We start from the raw sequence: 25,026 nt of genomic DNA on the forward strand, positions 1-25,026 counted from the left end.
TTTATTTCTTTTAACATACACATCAAATGACTAATGAAAAAAATTAGCTGGAAATTGTACACAGAATTTTCGTCAAAATCCTCTCCCAGTTTTGCAAGTAAATAATGAAGTTTCAGGGGTTGTTTCTGAAAATCTGTAACTTGACATTTTCAATAATAATCAAGAAAATAGGAACGTGAAGATTGGAGCCATAGATGCAAGGATTTCTAATATCACAAAAGGTAGCCTTAGAATTCTAATGGCTTTTATAATTGGGAGTAATTGATGGGTGGAAACAAATACATACTGAGAGAAGAGGAGCCAAAACTGTGTATTTGTGTGAGACCAAAAATGTGAAGGGGGTAGAGTGGGCCATAAGCATCCAGAAAGCAAACAAAAAAGGAAAATGCAAAAATGTTCACTCTCTCACTACTGGTGAAACCATGAATTCACTAAGGATAACACCAGGGGTGCTTGACCTGAGCCCTGTGGTTAGGAAGACATGAAGGAGGAGGATAACTGTCATAGGAGAGGTTAAAATCCATGTGGCATTAAGAAATGAGTTACAAAAAAAAAAAAACAAAAAAAAAAACAAACAAAAAAAAAACCTAAAAAAGTACAAGAATATGGCATTTGAAAAAAAGAAGATTGTGAGAATTAGGATGTACATGCCAGCACCGCTCCATGGTGCTATTCAAAGGGGCCATAGAAAAAAATTGTTTAAAGGACAATGTATGAAGTTGTTTATAAGTAAATTATTTGCAGTTTAAGGGTCTATCCTTCCTTTTGCAACTACATCCTTCCTAATTATCTGGTGGTAAATAGCCTTTTCTTTTTGAAATACAAATGATAGTAGTTTTTTTCTTAAACCCTCCTCCTTGGGGGAAAAAAAAAATGTTTTAAAAGAAAATTGCCGCCTCTGGAGCACAGTATGGAGGTTCCTCAAAAAGTTAAAAATAGAATTACCCTATCTTCCAGCAATTGCACTACTAGGCATTTACCCAAAGGACACAAAAATATAGATTCGAGTGGACACATGCACCCCGATGTTTCTAGCAGCATTATCAACAATAGCCAAACTATGGAGAGACCTCAAATGTCCATGACTGGCAAAGTAAGTCAGATGGAGAAAGACAAATACCATATGATTTCACTAATATGTGGAATCTAAGAAACAGAACGATAAACATATGGGAGGGGGAAAAGAGAGAGAGGGAGATAAAACATAGTGACTCTTAAAGATAGAGAACAAACGGAGGGTCAATGGAGGGAGGTGGGGGGGGGATGGCTAGATGGCTGATGGGGACTAAGGGGGGCACTTGTGATAATGAGCACTGGGTGTTATATTTAAGTGATGAATCACTGAATTCTAATCCTGAAACCAATATTGTACTGTATGTTAACTAACTAGAATGTAAATAAAAATGTGAAAAAAAGGAAAAGAAGATTGAAAAGTATATCCAAGCTCCCGAACTCCTTTTCATTTTCTACTCTTAGAATGGGTAGTCTAGACCAGTGATTGCTGAACCTGTCTATTACATAAATCTTTCAGAAAAATTTAAGCACACATCCCCAGTATATGGGACTTTATTTATAAATCACATTCATATGCTGCTCTGATATTAGTAAACATACACAAAAAAAATATAAATTTAAAAGGATAAAAAATAAAACTTTCTATTTACTAAAGATTCTAAAGAACCATTATGTTATCTCTTGTCTTCAAGATATTATTGAGACCAACTCATTTAATATACCTTATTTTTTAAAAATCTTGGCTTAGCTCCTTGTGAGACAGGAATTCAAAGGCCTAGCCCAGAATCCAGTTTATTTTTTCACACATAGTTTTAGTGGCTGTCATAACTTACATACACACTTTACAAAGCTAGAGATCTAAACGCAAGAAGTGCCTTATTGGCTGCACTTCCTAAATCATGGTACTCATTTTCAATCTCATTCACCGATTATGCAAAGTTTTTCATTTAAATTTGGCTAGTAAATGTCCGTCTTCCCTGGTGTCAGTCACTCATCCATGCAAACTATCTGGGCAGTGCTGCATTTTACTATTTTTAACAAATGGATTCAGAACATCTTATTTGGAAGGTTTTTAAATTCCAAATCCCTTCAATGTAGTGAGATGAGTTTTTATAGGCGAAACCTGCACTTTATGGCAACTAAATCATTAATGAGAGAAAAATTCCCCAAATACTTTCTTCGTAACATGAGTTTCTTTCGAAAGCAGTTCCTTTCTCATCCATTATTAAAATGTGACCTTTACCTCCAAGGGGCAAATCAAGTCTGCTTATTTTTTCAAATATCTGCTAGGGAACGCACTCCTGATAGCTACTTGTCATCACAAAAGGTCAGAAAGCTGCAAGTGAGGAGTTTGGGGTTTGTTTGTTTGTTCAGGAAAGAAAAACGATGCAGGATGAATCTGAGATTTGACGTATTCTCTTCCGGTAACATAACCAGCAAACCACTGTATTGTGCAAAATTTTCAAGATCACTGCCCCATATCGTTCTAAAGTATTATAAAGATTTTTTTAATATAAGGTAATCTAACTTCTTAATGCCCTTACCCACATGCTAATTTAACATTGCAATAAATTGCAAGTGAACACACAGCCATGGGCATGCAGTCAACGCCTCCGAGTGTGGAACTCACACTCTGCCCTTGGGAAGTGGGAACTTTGGTGCAGCTTCCTAACCGTAACTGCCTCAAGTATAGGCTACAAGACGATATATAGCAGTGACAAGCTATCTATTACATATTCATGAAGCTTAATTTATCATTTTATTTGTAAAGTTCTAAAAATAGAAATTCTACTATTTTCTTCTCGCATCTCAGTCCCTGTGGTGTACATACCATGGATACCAAGGTCTTAATCAATGTGGATAATGTCCCTTTCAATTTTTTTTTAATTGACTGCCAAAGGCCAATAGTTTAGATGGCAAAGGTTATTAATTAACATTTTCAATAGTCTCTATGAACACGGTGGGCTATTTCATAGAGCATAGCGTCCACAAATTCTTTAATGCTTTCAAGAACAAATTAAAAGAACATAAAGCCCAGAGAATAACTATGTATAAATTAAATCTTTTCTTTTAAGGAACACTGTTGAAACAAAAACAAATTGTGAAAAAAAAATCTTTCCCTACAGATCTTTTCTAAAATATTAAACTGACCAAGATGAAAGAAAATCTATATTACAACATGGTATTAGAGCTAGACTTTCCTGCTGATCTATGAGCACATAGCCCTTGGGCTTCTGTGTCTGAGGTTTCACAAGAAGATCCTAGACACAGCCTTTCCTGCTGGTTCACTAAGAATGACAGTCTCGCTATTAAAAGATGTATTTGGTTTCTATTAATACCACCATTATCAGGATTTTGTGACCATTACTCAAAAAGCTCAACCAATTGAAATAAAGGTGCAAAAAGAAATTTAATTGAAGGTTACTAAGACATAAATGGCCTGAAGCAAACATCCAAGGCATAAAATAATGAAAATACTAGCCTTCTATATATTGTTTTAATTGATTTTTTCATGAAATTGATAGTATAAAATTTGGAGACTATAGCAAAGAGCTATAAAAGCATAAGCAAATGAGATAAGTATAATTGTGCCATAGACAATGACCAAGAAATAACAAGTTTCCAGAAATTTCAAACAATGCTTTTAAAATTGCAAAGGTATATATTCTTACCGTGTTTATTGATTAAACAACTACCGTACCACTTATTGTAGTCCCTGTTTTAAGGACAAATTTCAAAAATACAGTTGATTCTCATTATTCTCAGGAATTCTGCTCTGTGACGTAAATACAAACATTGTAGTAGTGAGTACTGAACCATTCCTCCCAGGGGAAACAGGGTTAGTTAGGTTCCCACTCACCTCCGGTCACAGCGCTTTCATCAACCCATCAGTTAATAACCTTGTTTTATGTATGTTTCTGTTTAAATTCACCTTATTTAGTATATATGGTTATTTCTTTAACATCAAATTAGCCGCCTATAGCACTATAAGTTAGGCCTGAATGAAACTTCCCTAACACAGATGACAAGCTCTTACAAGCCCTCCACTGAGGCACATCACAGCCTTAGATGTCAAACAAGTTGACAAGAGCAAGATCACCAAAGCAGAAAGAAACAAAAGCAAAATGTAAAAATGTAAAAATACAAAATAGATGGCCCAAATAGACCAGGAAAAGGACCTGTTTATAAAATAAGAGCTGAAACAAGGAGACAGAACATTGCTTTGTTCAACCTTTGCTGAGAACACCAGACAACTCAATTCTTTACAACTTTACACATGTTCCTGAATGACCAGGAAAGTACTAGAAGTATTAATTTGGGGGCTACAAATAAATGTCAGCAAGCATGCACATTCACAAATATGGAATTTGTGAATAGTGGGAATCGGCTATTCTGTTCCTTATAAAACTTAAAAAAAACTCTATTAACAGAATAGGGAGGTGAAATACAGAAGATGATTATTTTTTCATTGTCAAGTTTTATTAAAAACGGGAGGAAAGTACTACAGTAAAAATGGCAACTATTTATTAAGAGTTTCTTCTGAGCAAATTGAACTCTGTTGAACTCATAACAAACTTTTAATTTCAACAACCCATTTATGTAGACACCGTTGTCACTTACATTTACAGACAAGAACCCTGAGACATAGAAAGGAGAGCATATTCCCCAAACTCACTCGGCTACTAATCGGCTTAGCCAGAACTCGATGTAGCCTCAAGGCTCAAAGTGCTCCCACATTTCCACGAAGTAGGACTCTCCGAAATTTCATTGTAGGCTCTTATTTTGAAACTGATTGATGAATTTTGGCTAGAACCCATTGTGCTTTTTTTAAATGGTTTTTCTTTTGTTCAGGTTCTTCTAAATTTTCCATCTGAAGATTATGAATCTTTCCCAGGCACACATATTCTGTTGATATTCTTGTAAACTCAGTGGAACATAAAGAAGAGCAAAATGTAGACTTTCAGACAACACAATCCTTTGTTCTTGTATTTGTTCAGGAACACACTCTTTGGAGCTTCGAATACTTGCTCCAGAAAGAAAGAAATTAGGAAATGTGTTCTTTAGAGAAACAGCTACGGTAAATAACTTGTTGCACCTGAAACATGCAGCTAACTCTTCTCTGTATTTTTTTTCTTTTTTTTTCCTTCTCTGTATTTTATAAGTAATGGGAGACCGTGTCACTTCTGTGTTCCAAGTTTCAGGAATTCCTTACTATACATAGAAAAAAGTCAAACTCCTCAGCCTGCATTTAGAGTCTCCATAACCTGAGTATGACTTCCAGACTTACCCCCCCCATAGCATTCCTCAGTGCCTCCTGTGCTCCATCGAGTCCCCTTCCACTTGCTGCTACCCCAGAACACTCTTTCGCTCCAACTCCTATACCATTCTTCATGTCATGCCTTCTGCTTGGCTTTCTTACCCTCCGATATCTATAGAGGCCAAAATATGGCCTCCTTCGTGAGACCCTATCAATATCTCCAGAGTATAACTAAATTTATTCACCCTCCATACTTCTCTATGTGTCTTTAAGAAGGAGCCTTGCACATCATAGGTGTTCAATAAATGTTAGTTGAATTGAAATGAAAGAAAAGAGGCATGAATATCGGGGACTTAGGCATATCTCTCAGGATATCTTCTACGCTGGAAAGCTGACTCTTGCACTTGATGGGATGAGCACTGGATGTTATTCTATATGTTGGCAAATTGAACACCAATAAAAAATAAATTTATAAAAAAGAAAAAGAAAAAGAAAAAATGACCTTACGACTAAACTTCCCATGGGGACAGACTAGCTATTTGATAATCAATCGATACATTGACACTTCAGATACAAGTTTTGAAGCTCTTTGCTTTTGTTGGTATTCTCTAACACCATCTTACCTGCCTATAAGGATATTTACTAGCCATAGGTTTGGTTGATCCAAATCTTGGGCCACTGAGCTCTCAGACCACATTGGGAACTCTCTTCTCATCTGTAGAGGATGTGGGGATAAATTTTATCCCTGGTGCTCTTGCAAACACAAACACGTCTACATTCTTGCAGTTAATTCCCAGTGTGAGAATGAAGAGCAACAAACAGCACCTTCTTTATAAAGTGGAGGGTGAGGCAGTGGTGATGGAATGGGGAATCGTGCCAGGAAACAGAGCTCTGAAAAGTAGAGCAGAATGAGATACTGGAGAGTCTTATTAAACAATGAATGGTGTTTGGGCTTTATTCTCCAAGTTATGGGGACTCATTGGAGGCCTTAAGCAAGGATATGACATCTTCATATAAACATTTTTTTACAGATTTTGTCTTTTGAACATGGCAGCATTAAGCATTGGGCAGAAAAGAAATTGTTAGCATGGGAGTTTAAGAGAGATGCTTTATTTACCGTCCTGATGGGAGAGAAAAAATGTAACTTTCTGGAAATTTTTCACTAGGGAGACAATGTCATGAGGAAACAGGAGCTGCTAGGTCTCAGGACATTTTCTCTCACCCACTTGAATATTTCTCATTCTTCAACCTCCAATGTCCCAAAAGGACATCATTTCAACACTGATAAATTTTGACTCTTTCCTGTTGATAGTGAGTTACAAAATATCCATTACTGCTGGGGGAACCTGTTTCAGTGAGTTTCAGCTTGAGAATATTTGTGACAGGAAGAAATAATAATAAAAATACGGGGGAACTATTAACCAGGGGCATTTCTTTCAAGTTTTCTCACTCAAGCTTCTTTTATTCTTTAAATTTTAATTCCAGCGTAATTAACATACAGTGTTATATTAGTTTCAGGTGCACGATATAGGGATTCAACAATTCTATATATTACTCAATGTTTGTCATGATAAGTCTACTCTTAATCCCCTAAACCTATTTCAACCATCTCTCCCTCCACACCCCCTCTGGTAACCTTCAGTTTGTTCTCTAGAGTTAAAAGTCTATTTATTTGCTTCTTTTTTCTTTGTTCATTTATCTTTTTTAATTCCACATGGGAGTGAAATCATAGATCTTTCTCTGACTTATTTCACTTAGCACTCACTGTGACTTTCTAGATCCATCCATGTTGTGCAAATGGCAAGATCTCATCTTTGTTAATGGCTGCATAATATTCCATTGTGTGTGTGTGTGTGTGTGTGCGTGTGTGTGTGTGTGTGTATCACCTCTTCTTTACCCATTCATCTATGAATGGACACTAGGGTTGCTTCCATAATTTGACTATTTAAATAGCGCTGCCATAAACATAGGGACATATATATTTTTACTTCAAATTAGTGTGTTCATATTCTTTGGGTAAATACCTGCTAGCGGAATTACTGGGTTATATGGTAATTCTATTTTTAATTTTTTGAGGAAAACTCTCAGACTGTATGCCACAGTGGCTGCACCAGTTTGCACTCCTACCAACAGTGCAGGAGGGCTCCTGTTTTTCCACATCCTCACCAACACTCGTTTCTTGTGTTGTGGATTTTAGCCATCCTGACAGGTGTGAGGTGATATCGCGTCGTAGCTTTGATTTGCGTTTCCCTGATGAGGAGTGATGTCGAGCATCTTTTCATGTGTCTGTTGGCCACCTGGATGTCTTCTGTGGAGAAATGTCTGTTCATGTCCTCTGCTCATTTTTAAATTGGATTGTGTTTTCACTGAAGTTTCTTTTAAATTAGAGGGAAGCAAAAAAAAAAAAAAAAAAAAAGCAAAAATGCTTCAGGTTTCTATTGATAATATTTTCGACTTAGTATTTGTTAAGCATTTGCTTTACTACCAGGCATCTATTATTGGTATCTATTATTTCATTTACTCTTCCCAACAAAGATATGAGATGTGGAAATTGAATATTGCCAGGACTAAGGCATTTACTCAAGGTCACACAGTTACTAAGTGACATTGTCAGAATTTAAGTGTAAGTCCACAGTCCAAGCTTTCCCCTCCTGGCTACGCTCTCTATAATACACAGATACGTACAATAGTAATGGTACTGGGTTTGCTGTCAGGCTGTGTTCAGGCTTCATCCTACTACTCACTAGCCTTGTAAATTTTGGCAAGTTGCTTAAGCCTCAGTTTCTTCTTTTGTCAAGTGGGTCCCAGGATGCTCCACAAATGAGGCATTTGAGCATTTAGCAATAAAAGGTCCTAGCCACATAATCAATGTCATCTCCCTTCCTTAGAGTAAACAGTGGATTCCATCACTGGAAACACTTGTTAGATACTTGCCATCTCTCAGAGAAGGTGATACGGGGCCAAAGACCCAAAGTAAGAGAGCAAACAGCCATGGAGGAGCTGGGACAAGAATAGTGCAGCCAGAGAGTAGCAGCACTGAGACCCTCACAAGGAGAGGGCCTGGCATTTTAAGAGGAACAGGCACAAGCCAGTGTGACAGGAGCAGAGAGTGGGGGCAAGGCTGGTTGAGAAACGGCCGGAGAAGCAGGCAGGGTCTGGTAAGCCAGGTGTTGGGGTGGGGACTGATTTTACACGCGATGGGAAGTCACAGATCTTAACCAGGCGAGCGGCATGATGCCTGGGTAGACAGAAAAACATGTCCCGTTGCCCACACCATGCGGCCAAACCAAAGATATCCACACCTGCGTCCTTGGGACCTGTGACTATGTCACCTTAGATGCCCAAAGGGACACTGTGGCGTGATGAAATCCAGGGTCTTGAGATGGGGAGACTATCCTGGATGATCGGGGTGTGCCCAATAGCATCCTAAGGATCCCCATAAAAGGGGGGTGGGCAAGTCAGACTCAGAAGAGGAGGTGTGAAGCAGAGGTTGCAGCGATGTGGGGCTACAGGCCTAGGCACACAGGCAGCTCCTAACGCTGGAAAAGGCCAGAAAAAGATGGTCCTCTCGGGCCTCAGGCATGAGCCAACAGCCCGACGTGGGCCCAGTGGAAGTGACTGCGGCCTTCTGACTTCTAGAACTCTAGGAAAATTCATGCATCATGCGCCAGGCTGCTACACGTGTGGCAGGGGCTAGAGCAGCCCTAGGAACCTGTTACACACCTGTGGCCTCTGAGTGGGGAGAACGGCGTGGGGGGGGCCTCCGGGGCGGAGCTGGGCGGCAGCCACCCAGGGGTCGCGGGGCTGCCCAGGCCTGGGAGGAGAGGCGGGAGGAGCCCCGAGGGACGGCCGCCAGGCCTCGCCGCAGCCCCCAGCTCCCGGAGCAGGCTCGGTCCGGCAGGAGCTGGGGTACCACGGGGCGCACGAGGGGCACCAGGCTGGGAGGCAGGTGCTGCTTTACCAGGTAACTAACTGATTGGGCAAATCAATCCTCTACTCCTCGACCGGAAACATCTGGCCAATGGGAGAAAAACCAAAGAGAAACTCAAAAAGCCAACTGGGAGCCCCGGCTGAGCAAGTCTAAAGGCAAACTCTGGTTGTGTATCATCGTCAACAGGGTCCAGGCCAGGAGGAGGACGAAGCGAATGAGCTGGAGGGGCCCGTGCACCCGGGCCTGCCAGGAGGGATGGGGTGAGCTGCTCGGTGGCAGGAGAGAGAGAAAGAGGCCGCCTCCCCCTGCCCGGGAGCGCTGGCCGGGCCCCACCAGGCCCCTCTGTGCCCCCCCAATGGGACAGGCATCCAGGTGACAGTGCGGGCTGCCCTGCAGCCCGGGGACACTGGTCTAGCACCCAGGTCCTCGCCCCTCGCCTTCAGCACCCACAGCCGCGCTGAGCGCCCCGGGGAGGGCCTGGGAGCTGCAGCCAGGTGCCCAGAGGTGCACGGCTGGGGGGCCTTCCCGGGACGTGGCTGGTGACATGAGTGCCTCTCTGCAGAGCAAGGAGACAGGAGACGGCCCCTCCCTGGGGGAGCCTGGGCCTGGGGCTCCGGGGCCTCGTGCCCACCTCGCCACCTGGCTTCCTCTTCCCAGGCCTCCAGCCAGGCCAGGTGGGCTGGGGCCGCGGGACAGGATCCCTTTCACATGTTGGCCTCATGGGGGGTGGGGAGGAGCTGCTTGGACTTGGGGCTGTTGTCTGCTTCGTGGCTGATGACCTGCAGTGAGCTGGGGGTGCATGCAGGAAGGAATGGCCAGGTGGCATCCCAGCTGGATGAAAAACAAATGTTCTTGTATTCTCAAAAAAAAAAAAAAAAAGTCGGGGGGACATGCAGGGCCCACCCCACACCCCATGGAAGCCCTCAGAATCTCTAACTCTCTCCAGGAACCAAACCACTTGTCCGCTTGAGGCTTCCTGTCTCAAGGAGGTGAAGGGCGCCCTGGGGAGCAGAGGCCCCGCATTTAAGGGGGAGAAGCCTTTCCGTGGGGCAGGACAACAGGCAGTTGGTTGTGCAAATGAGGCTCAGGACATCGCACATCCTCTCTCTGGCCTCTGAATCCTCCGGCTTGTGCTTGGCCACCCTGTTCTCAGCCGCCTGAGGTATTTCGCTGCTCTAGACGTTTCTTGCAGGATCCTCTCCTGTTATCCTGGACCAGTTTTTATTAAAGGAATCCTGGAATGAGATCCCCATAGTCCAAGTAGACTGGGAACACTCATGTCCTAATAATCCTTTTTGTACTGTTGAAACCATTTCATTGGACGTGTTGCAATAGCAAAAATCCCCCCAGTTAGTGTTTACACACTTTATTTCTCAGTTATTTAATATTTAATGATTTCCTTAATACTCAAGTGATGTTTGTCTCTAGTGTTCTAATGTAGCACAAATCCTATGTAAAATCATACTATGTATTTTTGACATTAATGTTGAAATCCAAAATATATGCACAAATCTTTAAAAAAAAAAAAAAAAAAAAAGAGCCTCACCTCAACCCAGATGAGCTGGTCCGCGGGCCTCCCGCGCTCCCCACCCAGGAGAGCTGGACCACATCCCTCATCTGGTTTTTTACGTACACTGTTTTGACCTAATGGTCCCATTTCTGCGCCAAGCCTGTCACTGTCGACTAACGCCACACCTTACCTTCTTCGCCACCCCCAGATCTCCAAAATGATTTGTCGGTTAGTATGTCCATTTTTTAATCAATAACGAAAAGCCAAGAGCTTTGCCAGAGCAATTACGCCGATGCCCGATGCTCATAAAGAAGGTGCCCTCTTGCTCTGAGCCCTCCCATCAGAACCAGACTTCCTCCCTGGTCTCTATTTTAGGAAGCTTTTCATCCCACAGGCCACAAAGGCAACCACTTGCCTGAAGAGAGTAGCACTGCGATGCACACAGAGGTCACTCTGGACGCGATGTGCCCTTGGGTGACTACACGCTTTTCCGAGGCTGTCCTTGGTGCAGATGCAATGAATGCTAAACGGCATGTGCTTCTCGTTCCAGCAATTAGTTTTGATCTCTCTGGCTTAATGCTGTGTCCAGTTGTTCTGAAAGAGAAAAGAAACGCTCTGCCCCTGCACCATTTATTTTTATATACGCATTCAGGGAAGACTTACTGGAGCCCAGGCCCCTCCTAGGCATTGTGAGGGAGAAGATCGAATCACCGCCCCCGTCCCAGAAGCTAATCACATAGAGGAGGAGGGAAAACATGTAAGGAAAGTATAACATGCAGTATTTGGAGGAGGGAAAGTGCATGCCTTCGTTCGACAAGTGTATGCCAGGCGTGGTGTAAGGCCTACGGAAGTGCAGAAGGCAAGAGAGGTCCCTACTCTCACGGGAGACAGGATCATTGCGCTAGTAAAAAAATAAAATAAAAAATAAAAAAATTAATTAAATAAACGAAGTTCATCTAAAGAGTGATAAATACAATCAATGGAAGAGGAATGGGATGAGACGGAGGCTAGCTGCGAGCAAGTCTTCAGGCAGGCCTCTCTGGAAAGGGGACCTTCTCTCCAAATGACAAGATAATTTAGCTGTACGAGATCTAGAAAAGGAATGGCCCGGGCGGAGGAAGCAGGTGCAAAGGCACTGTGGTAGTCACAGGCGGGGAACATAGGACAGAGGAGCGACAGGTGGGCCTCAGGGGGTGGGTAAAATGCCATTTCACAAGAGGGAAATGGCTTAAGCAAAGGGACAGAATGGGGAAAGCATGAACTGCATTCAGGGGGAAGCAAGCACAGACCTTCCTAAGACGGGGGTGGGGGGGCAGGTGTGCATTTCTGGAGGGCCGGGGCCACCTGTGGCTGGGGTGGCGTCCTCGAGCTCGGAGTCTCCGACTGGACCTCAAGGTTGCTCTGGTGTTAATGGCAGCTCTTTTGGCTTTGGCCAAGCCAGGAGTCCTCGGGGCTTCAGTGGAAGCTTCCTACTTCCCGGCAAATCTACCTCTTGGGCCACCACGGCCGGTGAGAGGCGGGCTGTGGGTTGTCAGGAGGGCAGGCAGTCAGCTTGCGGGGGCCTGCGCAGGAGGCCAACGTTCAGAGCGCCGTCCACGAGCTTCTCCATGCTTCAGTTGCCTCTGTCTTGCCTCGTCCTGGTGCTCCGCATTATTTAAAATCAAAGGACCCGCTCAACCAGCAGGCTACCTGCCGGGCCACACAAACCCTCCTGGGCCCCGGATTCCTTTCCTGAGCCCAGGCTCTGGCTTGCACACCCAGCACCCCGCAGCAGGGGCACGGGGGGTCGCCAGGCAGGAGCAGGGCCTGGGAGGCTGTGGCTCCATCTCACAGATGCAGGCAGGTGCAGACCACCCATGCGCAGTGGCCCCAGGTCCTTGGCACACGCTCTACGGTTCCATCACACTTCACGTACAAAACCTAAATTCAGAGATAAAATATTTAAGAATCCCAGGCTGCCGACTGCATCCTTCTGCTCGTGGGCAGAGATGGCACTGGTGACAGGCCAGGGAGCCCGTCCTGGACGGCAGCCTGCGGAGAAGGGAACTGCATCTCAATGTAGACTTTTTCCCCCCAGAACTTAAACTCCGTGAGCTACTGACCTTCAGGAACACACACGCTACCACAGTTTTATAAGCTGATTGAGTGTGTTTGTGTGTGTGTGTCAGGGGGACCAAACAGGGGTACACATTTCTTCAACTCCCTGTGAATCTATGATTATTTGAGAATAAAAAGTTACATACAAAAAGCCTTCACACATGTGCTATTTTTCCGAAGGAAAGAAGGAGAGAGGAAGGAGTCTAAGAGCAAGATTGAGAGGATAAAGCTAAGGCCACTCAGAGGTACTTGGCTGCAGCTGACAAGTTACGCGCATCCTCAGGGAGCAAGGCGAACCTTGCCTGGGACCCAGGCTGCGGGTGCAACAGCGAGGCACCACCCCGCGGGCTTCTTACCACACTGATCCCCTTCGGATCCACCAAGTGATCATTGACTAACTGCTCACCGTGCGCGGGGGTCACACTGCACTGCTGGTGGCTCTCTGGCATCGCCATTCAGGACAACTGCCCTTGTGCAAGGGATGTCTTCCCATCCTTGCCGGAATCCAGGACGAAAAGCGAGTGGCAGGGAGTGGCAGGGATTTCTGATTTCCAGCTAAAGAAGCACTACCTTGTGCCGACTGAGGAAACAGAGCCCTCGCGGTCCAAAAGTCTGGGAATTCTTGTTTATTTTTTGATTTGGGAGTATTTACCTCATTTCTGATTTTGTGCTTGATGCTTGCATAATACTATTCAAAATGTGCATAATTCACAATCTACACAGATCCAAAAGGGATTCTGTTAAAAAAAATTTTTTTAAATGGATTCTATTGGAATTTAAAATATATATATGTTATATTTATATATTATATATATTTTTATATATTTATATATTATATATAATATATATAATATATTTATATATTATATATAATATATATAATATATTTATATATTATATATAATTACATTATGTATATTATAAATATATATTACATGATTATATATAACATATATTATATATAATATATACTATATATTATATATTCTATATATTTATTATATATTATGTATAATTATATAATACATATATTATCTAATTATATATAATATATAATATAATTATATATATTATATAATTTTATATCTATAACTCTATATATTATATATATATAAAAGCATCTAGCAAAATCTTTGGAACAAATGGGAAGAGAATTAAGAGACCCATTCTTATTGCTGTTATATTCAATAATATTTCCAATAAATCAGTGTCTCCAATCCAAGAATAGTATCTCTAAGCTACAAAACTGGGACAGGTCTCATTTTTTTTTTTTTAATCTGTAGAAGTAGAATAAAAGTAGAGCTCATAGAGTTAAAGCATTTTATAAGAAAATACCATTTAGCACTGAGGTTCTAAATGTTTTTCCACTGAAGGGAAAAATTAATATCTAGTCAATTCTACTTCTGTGCAAAAGTGGAACAGGGTCACAAATTAAACCAACATATTAGCCCAAAGCTTCGGTCTAGACAGCGAACACTTTCCACTATGTTATTGCTCTTTGCCCACATCATGGGGAAAGGACTAATCATCAACAAGTTCTCGGAATTAAAGCCGTTGCCAAGAGCACTCTGCACGGTCATGCCCTGAGTTGAGATAAGGAGCCCACAGTGTTGTCCACCCCTGGGTAGCAGCTAGGGAGGGAGGGACGCCCGACGCACCAGCGCCAGCACCAGGGCACCAGGGTTCAGGTCTTTTATCCTGGTGAGGACTCAAGGATGGAAAAGGCCAAAGCCACCCGACAAGTGCACTTCACATGGTTCCAGGGAGGAGAAAAGTTCTCCAAAAATAGAACTAGGAAAACTTGTCTCTGGAGAGGTTATGCCATCGCTGTGAAGAAACAGCAAAACACTCTTAACCCAAAGCCCCTGGTGCTGGACACCAGGACTATGGGCTCCTTGGCAGTTGTCTGCTTTGATCTTTGTGTGTTTGAGTATTTCTTCTGGATCCAGCCCTGTCTTAGCTACTATCTGGGGGAAAAATGCATAATCTCCACTCACAGGGAGCTTGCATCTACCCAGGCCCATAATACCCACACGAAACAGTCTTTTGAACAGAGATTACAAGTACTGGGGTCCCCTGGGTGGCTCAGTGGTTGAGCATCTGTCTTCGGCCCAGGTCGTGACTCGCAGGTCCTGGGATCGAGTCCCACACCGGGCTTCCTGCATGGGAGCCTGCTTCTCCCTCTGCCTATGTCTCTGCCTCTCTCTGTGTCTCTCATGAATAAATAAATAAAATCTTAAAAAAAAAGAAAAAAAAAAAAAGAATGAGACTGAACCCCAGCAAATCAGTCTAAGGCTAAAAATTAGCCCATTAGTGCTTAACACAAAGTCTGGCAAAAAGTTCCAAAGCACTCAGTCAGCATTGGAGGTAGGAAGAGAGGGAGGGAGGATAGTGAGGAGAAAAAAAATTCATTACAGCAAGGATGTTAATTGAGGCAGGACTGGGCCAAAGGCAGCTGCCCCAGGACAGGGTCACAGAGGAAGAGAGAGCCATTAGTAAGTGCCTGGCTCTTGCAACAGCCTCTCCCTGTGGGCTCTGGGAGATTGTAGGTCCAACCGTAACGGGGCAAACACTGAATCCTCCGAATCTCTGAGTAAGGGGCAGATTAACAGGAATCCAGGCCCGGGATCCAAGCCCAAGATCATCACAATTTCTTTCTGAGAAACAGTGAGATCACGCAGCCTCCTCCCCTCTTTGCCTTCTCCCTCTGCTCCAGCCCCATCCCCACCCGCGCACCAGCCCAGCCCCCCTCTCAGTAGTAACCACTGCTAGGTCTGGAGCAGCGTCCTGAGTCCTTGGGATATTGTGGCAATGTTCCATTTGCACTTGAAACTGGACCCCAGAGGTGGGAAGGGGAAAAAAAAAAAAAAACCTCAATGTTAGGTACACTTTACTTGGATGATCTCGTTTTATCCTTATAAAGGAAGGTGCTGGTACCCCGTTTTACAAATGGGGACACAGAGATTCCCAGAGATGAAGGCCTTCCCCTTGTTCATGTAACCTGTGGTTCTTAAAGAGAGAGAGAGAAAAAAAAAGGGCAGATATAAGGACTCATTGTCAATAAGGTTACTCTGACACCCATATTAAAGATTCTTTGGGGGGCGCCTGGGTGGCTCAGTCAGTTACTGCCTTTGGCTCAGGTCATGATCCCGGGGCCCTGGGATGGATCAAGTATCACATCAGGCTCCCTGCTCAGTGGGGAGCCTGCTTCTCCCTCTTTCCCCCTCTCCCTCAGCTCCCCTCCCCAGGCTCTCTCTTGTGCACTCTCTCTCTCAAATAAGTAAATAAGATCTTCCTTAATAAATTAATTTTAAAGGAAAAAGATTTCCAATTAACAAGTTTTCCAGTCCCTACTCTCCACTTTCATCAAATTTCTAGATAATAATGAAAGTTAACCAAAAAAAAAAAAAAAAAAAGAAAGAAAAAAAGAAAAAAGAAAAAGAAATAAAGAAAAATCAAAATAACGAAAGTTAACATTTATACATCACTTACGAAGTGCCAGGTCGTGTTCAGAACAGTTTACGTATGTATTAACTAAATCCTCTTTCACAGAGTTTAAGTAAGTTGCCCACGGCCACAGAAGCAAGGATTCAAGCCCAGCTTGTCTGGCCCTAGAATCCATCTACAAACCAAAACATACCCTGAGTTCAGAGGGAAAGCTTGTAGGGCAAACATTCAGTGGCAGAGCTCAAGACACAGAATATCCTGATTTTACACCTCACCTGGAAACTTTTCGACAACTTTGGAAAGGTCACGAGTAGGACTCAGAGGAACCTCTTCCCATTCTGCTCTGCTCTGCTCGGGTGGTAGTGGTTAGACTCTTAGGGTAGTGGAGGAGCCAAGGAAAACGGTGACCAAGGAGACGGGTGATGAGGCCAGAAAGGACACTTCCACACTGTCCCAGGGGGCTGGGACCCTGAAATTGATGTCATCCCCCCACTTAGCTAACTTTCCCGGGGAAGCCGGTCTGTGTGCACACCAACTCCTCCAGTCCCCCAAGCAGCCCGTGCTTCCCAGAGCCCCAGATCTCCCTGGTGCCAGCAAACAACATGATGCTGCCAGCGTGTATTTATCATGCCTATAGCACGGTTCCCACTCCAGGCGAACCGAGAAGGAAAAGCACGAAATTCCAAGTTTGCAGCCAGTTATCTCTGCTGGTGTCGGTGGCCGCCAGGCACCATAAAAGCAGGGAAAGAGCAGTAACTGTACTTCTATTCAGACAAGAGTAGCTGCAACTCCGGGGGATTGAGCTGTCACCATCTCAAATTCTTGATAAAAGCAGAAAGAGAAATGTTAAGCTCACAAAGCTTCAACAGGGAACCCGGTAGCACCCACAGACAAGAGTTTGACTCGCATGATCGCGGTACTTGGCGTCCTCTGTTCTACTTGGGGTGGGGGGGGGGGAGAGGAGAGTATAAATAAATAAATACCTACATACACGTTTGTAATAATGTTGAGTGGTGTCACAAGGGGAGGGCAGTCTCTAGGGTCAAGACTTCCATGTAATCGAGGATGGAGAGAGCCAGTGTCACTACGGCAGGAGTACTCCCATATCTCTCCTTTTTGCCTTTGCAGGCTTGGCCACCCTCCTGATCCAATCAGCTATGACATGGACCGAGGCCACGGCCTCAGAGCTATCAGAGAGTGATGGTTTTCAGACACCAGTGAGGAGGGGTTGCCTCCAAACTGTTGCCTACAGATAAAAGGCTCTGATCATCATTAATAAGGCTCCAAGAGACACTCACTCTTCAGTTTCGCTTCAGTCTGCTAGCTTTAAATATAGCACTCTAGATGTGTATTTTATGCACCTTTCATGTGCTGTTTTTGCTTTAGGACATGCTTTCTTTCCCTCTACATTTATTTTGGCTCTGTTTTCCCCACTGAGAATTAGCTCTTTTTCATGGCTAAAGATGCCTTTTTCCTCTTTCTTAGTTTGTAGATGTTCACGGCTGTGCCTTCAGATAAAGTGAAGCATGCTGGTATAAAGTCCCCACATTTTCCCCTCTCCAGAGACAAAGAGGCAAAAACCACACAATATTTCTACCAAGCTTAAACCAAAATTTTGACCAAAGCAAATAACTAAAAAACCTCTGTAGGCAATTTTATTTTACCAGAGAGCCCGGGACAGAGACAAATGTCCTTGTCCACATTTTTTCTTTATAGAAATAATTTAATTTAGAAGTAGATTCACTCTGAGTTGGGTTTTGTCGTTACTATTATTTACTATTTCCCTTTTCTGAACAGTCTGACCTTTAGAATTATTTCTATAGAAATCTTATTTCCACCATAGGCAATGTCAACATTATCCAAGACCACCTGGCATCAACAGCCCAAGTTCCTGTATTCCCAGTCGAAAGCTTCTGGACCTCACTAAAAAATTCCATGGTATTGTTCTATTCAGCATCCCTTCTATTCTCCTCAATCTTGCACACATGAAGCAGCTGGACCTCTGTTTTGGCTCAGGAAGAGAAAAATGAGGCGAGAGCCTTTCCATGCCTTGGGAAGGAGAATAGGAAGTTGTGGGGAAACCGGTCTTAAAGAACCCTTTCTTGTTTTCAATACTGACATAAGTGAGACTTTCTGACAACCTCTGGCAGAGCCAGAGGGAAGGAATCAAACAGAAGCCATTTAAGAATTAAACGGAGGGACTGAGTTTTGCTGAAGGGAAAAGTTGAAGATCCCAAGGACATGGCAGTAAGACAAAAATGGGGGTTCCAGTTGCTCTTAATTCTAGAAAACATTTGCTCAGGAAGTACGGAACTAGAGACTGTTAGGATTAAACTAAAAGGAGAACCTTTCCCAAATTCTGTATCTCTGTGAGACCAGAGTTTAAAGTTCTTGGACGGGTGAAATGGGGAGAAAAGAATAAGATGAGTCAACACAGCTGCAAGAGTGCCCACACCCACCACACAGGCTCTGTATCTTGGTCTTTCCGCAGCTGCCTCCAGGGCCACAGCAGGCCCCTGACCATGGACAATGGAGCAGCAGCTGAGATTAGTCAAAATGGAATCTGGGCTAGGAGAGAGGCCATGCAAGAGACGGTAGCATTCATTCTTTAATCTCATCCATTCATCAATCATTCATTCTTCTCACATAGCTGCTACTTGAGCAGAGGAGAAAGAGCCTAAGTGTCTTTAGCTCCTGTTCTTGATTGTGTGTCACATGCCACACGAGTGTCACCCTGTGCATTCTCCTACAGCAAAGGACGTGGAGAACATGGTCGCTCCAGAGGAACCTGATGGTGCTAATACTCAGAGACCGACATTTCATCTTATCTATATATTGGGCCCAAAGAAAGCAGATCCAGTGAATGTTTGCTCGTAGAAAATGACCACATCTGTCACTTCTCAAGAGTATAAAATTCCCAGGCTTATTTGTTTCCCTAGGTCCTTTTGTAGATTGCAACGCTACCAAGAAAATGGTATCAGTAAGTAGCCACTATGTATAGGCACATAAAGCCTTTGTCTTTAAGAAAGCAAATACAAATATATTCTTCTGGCTTTTAATGTCATAGTATTGACCATGCACAATTATTGCAAAATGTGCCACCTTCCTTATATTTACTGAAACGAAACAAAATTCTGCATCTCTGTCTCTATCCTGGAAAAGTTGATGGCTTCAGGAAATACTCTTGTCTCCCAAAATGTTGAATACCACGGCCTTCAAGTAGCTGCCTCTAAGATCCAGCAGGCTCCCAAATTTCCATGGCCCAAGAGCCAGACACATGGGAGAAGTAGTGTGGAAGACAGAGTCAGAAGGCCAGTATGTAAGGTCTATTTCTATCTATGTAACCTTGGGGCCCATCATTGAAACTCACTTTCTTCCTCTAGGAAATGAGGATACTAGTGGCTTCCTATTTTATAGAAGAGTCATAAAAAACAAAAAGACAGAGCCCATGGAAATGCTCTATAAACTAAAGTGCCATAACACTCTGAGATACTACCTTTTGTCAAATAATATGTCCATCTACCCATATGCATTTACATGCACACGTATACACTTAGGTATCTGCATGGACCCACATGTGTGCATTCATGTACACACATGTATTTACACACATGTATTGGGGGGGTTGGGGTGAGAGGGTCCATGGTTTTCATCTGGATCTTAAAGTCATTACCAAAATTGATTAAGAACCTCTGGTCTGCATGACGCTTCACACCATCAGGCATCAGAAATATGCAAATTCAAATCACCGGGAGATCCTACTCCACCCCTAGTAGGACGGCAGCTTTATGAAGAAGATAAGCACTACGCAGCATTGGTGAGGATAGAGAGAATCCCGAACACTCATACACTACTTACGGGAACGTAAAATGGCATAGCTACTTTGGAAAATGGGTTGGAAGTTTCCAGTAAAGTTAAAGATAAACTTACCCTACAGCCCAGCAATTTCACTCTTAGTAATCTACCGAAGGGAATGGAAACATGTGTCCACCCAAAGACTCGTGCACAACTGTTTATAGGAGCATTATTCAAAACAGACCAAAATAGAAAGAAAAACTCCATTATCTTATGAACAGATGAACTAAATGATGCATATCCATATAACAGGAAATCAAAAGGAATGAATAACTAGTACGTGCAACAACAGGGATGAAACTTGAAAGCATTGCATTAAGTAAAAAAAGCTAATCACAAAGACCACAGAAGTGTCCAGAAATGGCAAGTTCATAGGAGCTGAACACAGATGAGTGATTGCCTATGATCGGAGGAGCGGGGGGGGGGGGGGGGGGGGGGGGGGGGGGGGTTGGGGGGTGGGGATTGACTACCAATGGGCTCAAAGAAGATCTGGAGGTAATGGAAAAGTTCTAAAGCTAGATGGTGGCAATGGTTTCACAGCTTTGTACACTGACTAGAACAACCGCTGAGTGGTACCCATACAGTTCGTGACTTCAGGGTATAGGGATTAGACCTTAAGATAGCTGTTTTTAGAAAAGATAGGATTAACAGACAGGATGTTTTGAGATGGAATTGTCAAATAAATATACAAAATATTGATCCACAGAATTATTTGTCATTTAAAGAGAAGTGTTCTTTATTCTCTTGGTGCTGCAGTTTCCCCATCTGTAAAATAGAGATGATAAAAGCAACGACCTCATGAGCATTTGTGAAGAAAAGCCAAGAGAGGTGAACAATTTATTTTTTATTTTTATTTTTTTTGTAGTAGAGAGGTGAACAATGTAGAAGAGGGCCTGACACTATACACATGGAATACATGTTCATCGTAGAAAATTAAAGATCTCATGTCACTACCAACCACATATATTGTAAAGTGAATTTCTCTTATTTTTTTTCTCATGGGAAAAAAATGGGCATTAATAATTAATTCAACTTTCCCCAGATGGCATAAATAAAATGCATATTATTAGAGTCCATTCAAAAGTGATGTGGAAAAATATCATAGCTGGAGATTTGGAGTTCACGTAATATATCACAGAGAACATAATCAAGAAAAACTCAGTGGGGTTATAGTTTCATTTCAGAACATACAGTCAACTCAAAAGTATTCTTATTATATATATTTGTATTATATATGTATTTAAATATATATAAATAATATATATGTTTATATCAATTAAAAATAATTTAGTCTTCCTTCCCCGACTCCTTTTCTCCTTACCTGACTAATCACAATGCCCATGCTGAACCTCTTCCTTATTAATTTTAGGACGAAGGAAAATGCCCGCCTCTGGAAATAATAAAATTAGAAGGTGCAGAAGTTGGCATGGATAGCAGTTTGGGAAAACCATTTGTGTTTAACTGTGTGCCTCAGTCTGGAAATCGAGCTTTTTGCCTCTGTGCAACGTCGAACCAAGAAATGAAAAGGTAATTCATTAATCTCTGATCTTGCCAGCTTCACGTGGGGCAGAGGAATGCTTCTTCAATAGCAGCTTTATAGATTTGGGGGATTGGAAGTAGAGAAGGGAAAGGCAAATTCACAGCATAAGCCAATCAACTTTTTCTAAGGAATGGGAAATTCGGTTCTTCATTGTTCCCCTCCTCCACTTTTTCCTAACAGAATTGCTAAAGAACAGAAACATCTGCTCCTCTCATAACTCCACATCTTCTAAAAAAGCTTATTACCATCATAGTTCACATCTAGCTTCTCAAAGTTATCAAATTTATATATTTTAAGCTAATCAGATGGATAGTCCCAGGTATAAAACTAATGTAGTAGGGCTGCAACTTAGCACACCACGAGGAGACGAGCAAAATAAATAGTATTAATGTAGTTTTGTGGAGGAATGGATCTAGTTGACATTTTTAAGCATACAACTCAACTGGAGGGGGAGAAGTGTGCAGGCTTTCTAAGAAGGTGGCCTACAACCTCCGAGCAAGTAGGGGCTTAGATCATTATCCAGTGTATCACCCTAAGGGAATGGAGATCATCGGTCAATCCAGTGAGCCAGCTGAACATTTCAGGGTGAGGGCTGCTAATTCAGGGTGAAGGGAGGATGGAGTAAGGGAGACTGATGAAGAGATAAAGGTCCACAGTGTGTAGTGTCAATGGCACGTCTCTGTAAGAGAATTTGGACTCAGCTCCAATTTTAAATGGAGGGCCAGGTTGGAAACCTCTTAGGCGAACAAAATACTGTTCCTATTTGTGGAACATTGTTTGTTCAAATGCATGTTGCTTTAAAGGACAAATAGGGAAATATGATAACAGTAACTTGATTGTATTTCAATTCATGGAAAAAATATTTGTGGGCTAGCTGATGTGCCCAAGACACCGTTTTAAGTTCTCCACAGATGATTAGTATGATTAAGTGCCAATTCTTGCCTTCAAACAAGCTCTGAACCAAGAAGATAGGGCATTCAGTTGAACATTTGTAATGCAAAATAGAAACTAAGAAGTGCTAGAGGAGAAGACAAAATGGCGTGGGAATTGACCGTAGGGAATGAGGATCTCTCCAAGTGGGGACCAGGGAGGAGTTCTTAAAGAGTGTGGCATGAGATCAGACAGGCCTGCAAAAGAAGAAATGGAACCAAAGAAGGCAGAGGGAATAAGTCAAACTCTGGGGAAGAGAGCACGCAGGAGGGTTTCATTGAAAATTACAGGTTTTAAAAGAAAATGGGAAGAGATTGGCAAATGAGATGGGACAGATAGGCTGTAGGGGCTGAGGAGACAAGACTAAGGAAATTCAGTCCTCCAGTAGGGGTACGAAACGGTGTCCTGAAAGTGGCCACTGCGTCCAAGGAACACTTAGGGCTGGAGCTCAGGACAGTGACTGTCTGCCAGTCTTTCCATGTTGTAAAGGCCAGTGCCTTCCAGTTCATAACACCAGTTGTTACCAGCTCTGCTAGTGGTGATAAATTCACACACCTTGGTTTTAAAAAAAAAAAAAAAGAAAGAAAAAAGAATGGATGAATTTTCTCTTAGGCACTAATTGAACTATAGGCAAGGAGAAGGATAACAGTAATTAATTTTAAATATGCCTGGTTGGGGGTGGGATTTTGGCCTCTAGTAATACCAATCTTGCAAGAATGTGTTGCCTTTAACCATGATCTTCAAGCAGTGAGATATATCTGAGCCTCAGGACGGTTCTGTCTGGAAGATGGGTTTCCAGAGAGAACAGCAAGCCCCTCCAAATGATTCTTATCCAGCCCCCACCGGAGAGCCTCACATCTTACTGTCTTGCAGGTGGCTTGAGGCAATGGACAAAGCAACCCATCCTGTCCGCCAGGTGAGGTATCCGTGGTATTCATCTCAGCTTTCATTCTGCTTTTCTCTCCCAAGGGGGAAAGGATCAAGTCAGATGTCATGCAGTTCACCCTAGGACTTCTCAGATCTCTAAAAGCTGGCAAAGAGGATTTTAAGCTAACAGGGTTTTCTATTCAGATTCTATGAGGGAACTTGCATTCCTGCTGTTCTTTTTATTTTCGTGAGTTTGCGTGACATTTCTCTCAGTGAACTCGCTGGGTAGTCACAAATTGGGGTGGGATTTCCGTTTCACATAGAGCAGTCCAGGAGGTTAAACCCCTGCTTCTGTTTTCTTTTCATTCCCTAAGTACAAGGTCTCAGGGACGTCTTGGGACAGTGCTGGTGGCTGAGCGGCCTCTTAGAAAATGAATGTCTTATGTTCAGAATTAGTGTTCATATCCTTGTTTAGGATGCATACTAGCCCACCTTCCGCAGCTCCTACCTGTGCAAAACTCCCAGACTTGACGCAATATACTTTTTAAGTTAGGCTTGACCTATAAAGTGATAGCTAACTTCATGAGATCAACAGGTCACTTTAGCCCCTAAGACATTTGATACCCCACTTTCCGAGCTTTCACTGGTGGGGGCGAGGGGCTGGGATTGCTTTAATACCCAATTATTTAATTTTTATGCTATGAACAGCATTTCTAGTAAGGTTACAGATTACCTTTAAATATGCTCATTTCCTTACAAAATGCCAGACAAGCAAAAAGGTATTTACAATCCATTATCTTCTCTCCCTATCTTCCGGCTCTTGTACATTCAGGAAAATCTGGATTGTTTGAGCTTACATGTACTGCCCTGTGTCCTATAACTGTCCTTTCTGAACAATCACTGGCATCATCATATGACAAACAGCAGGACTTGTGTTTCATTTTACCTGGAACACAATGCTCAATACACTCATCCATCTCTCCAATGCGTCATCCTAATGAGCCTGATATTTTTCAGAGGGATCTCTTCTGCTAATGCACTCAGAGCATCTATAGCAGAATGAAAAAGGAACACCCAAACTCCCAGCAGGCTTCCATTTCACAGCAAAGAATACAGTCAGCTCTGCATCCTGAAATCTTGTGCACCGCCTTGTTAAAACGAAAGAGCAAAAATGAAGCCAAATAAAGAAGCGAAACTGGCCAGCACTTGGCAGGGCATTATGATAAAGAGATAAAGCACTGTGTCCTCTGCCTCAGGTCAAGTTACGGGGGAAAGCCTGCCTCTCAGGCCCGTGGACCCACAGCTCCCACCGCCCTCCCCCGCCCGAAGATCTCAATTTATCATGACCTTCCACATCATTGACCATGAGAACCTAATACCAAGGCTGCCCTGGGGCATGTAACTTGGTCCTTTGTACAAAGGGGAATTCTAAAGTGAAGCAGGAGCCAAGGGCTGCTGTTAGACACAGTAGACATGCCAGGAACAGGGCTCAGGGGACAATCCGAATGGCCAGTGAAATAGCACATTGGGACCAGCATTTATAGACAGGGCGTAGACATAGTCTTTGCTGGGGTGCC

At 42.9% G+C, this 25,026-nt stretch overlaps 1 protein-coding gene across 1 annotated transcript in view; it reads left to right on the forward strand.

Moving 5' to 3' along the window:
* LOC102151511 overlaps window positions 1-25,026 on the forward strand; it is a 98,409-nt gene that overhangs the window by 62,302 nt on the left and 11,081 nt on the right. The window contains exons 7-8 of the mRNA XM_038532177.1: window positions 21,482-21,639; window positions 23,456-23,498. Coding sequence (XP_038388105.1) covers window positions 21,482-21,639; window positions 23,456-23,498 — 201 coding nt within the window. The remainder of the gene's footprint in view (window positions 1-21,481; window positions 21,640-23,455; window positions 23,499-25,026) is intronic.

Source organism: Canis lupus, chromosome 3, assembly GCF_011100685.1.
Source record: "Canis lupus familiaris isolate Mischka breed German Shepherd chromosome 3, alternate assembly UU_Cfam_GSD_1.0, whole genome shotgun sequence".
In the NCBI taxonomy this organism is placed as follows: domain Eukaryota; kingdom Metazoa; phylum Chordata; class Mammalia; order Carnivora; family Canidae; genus Canis; species Canis lupus.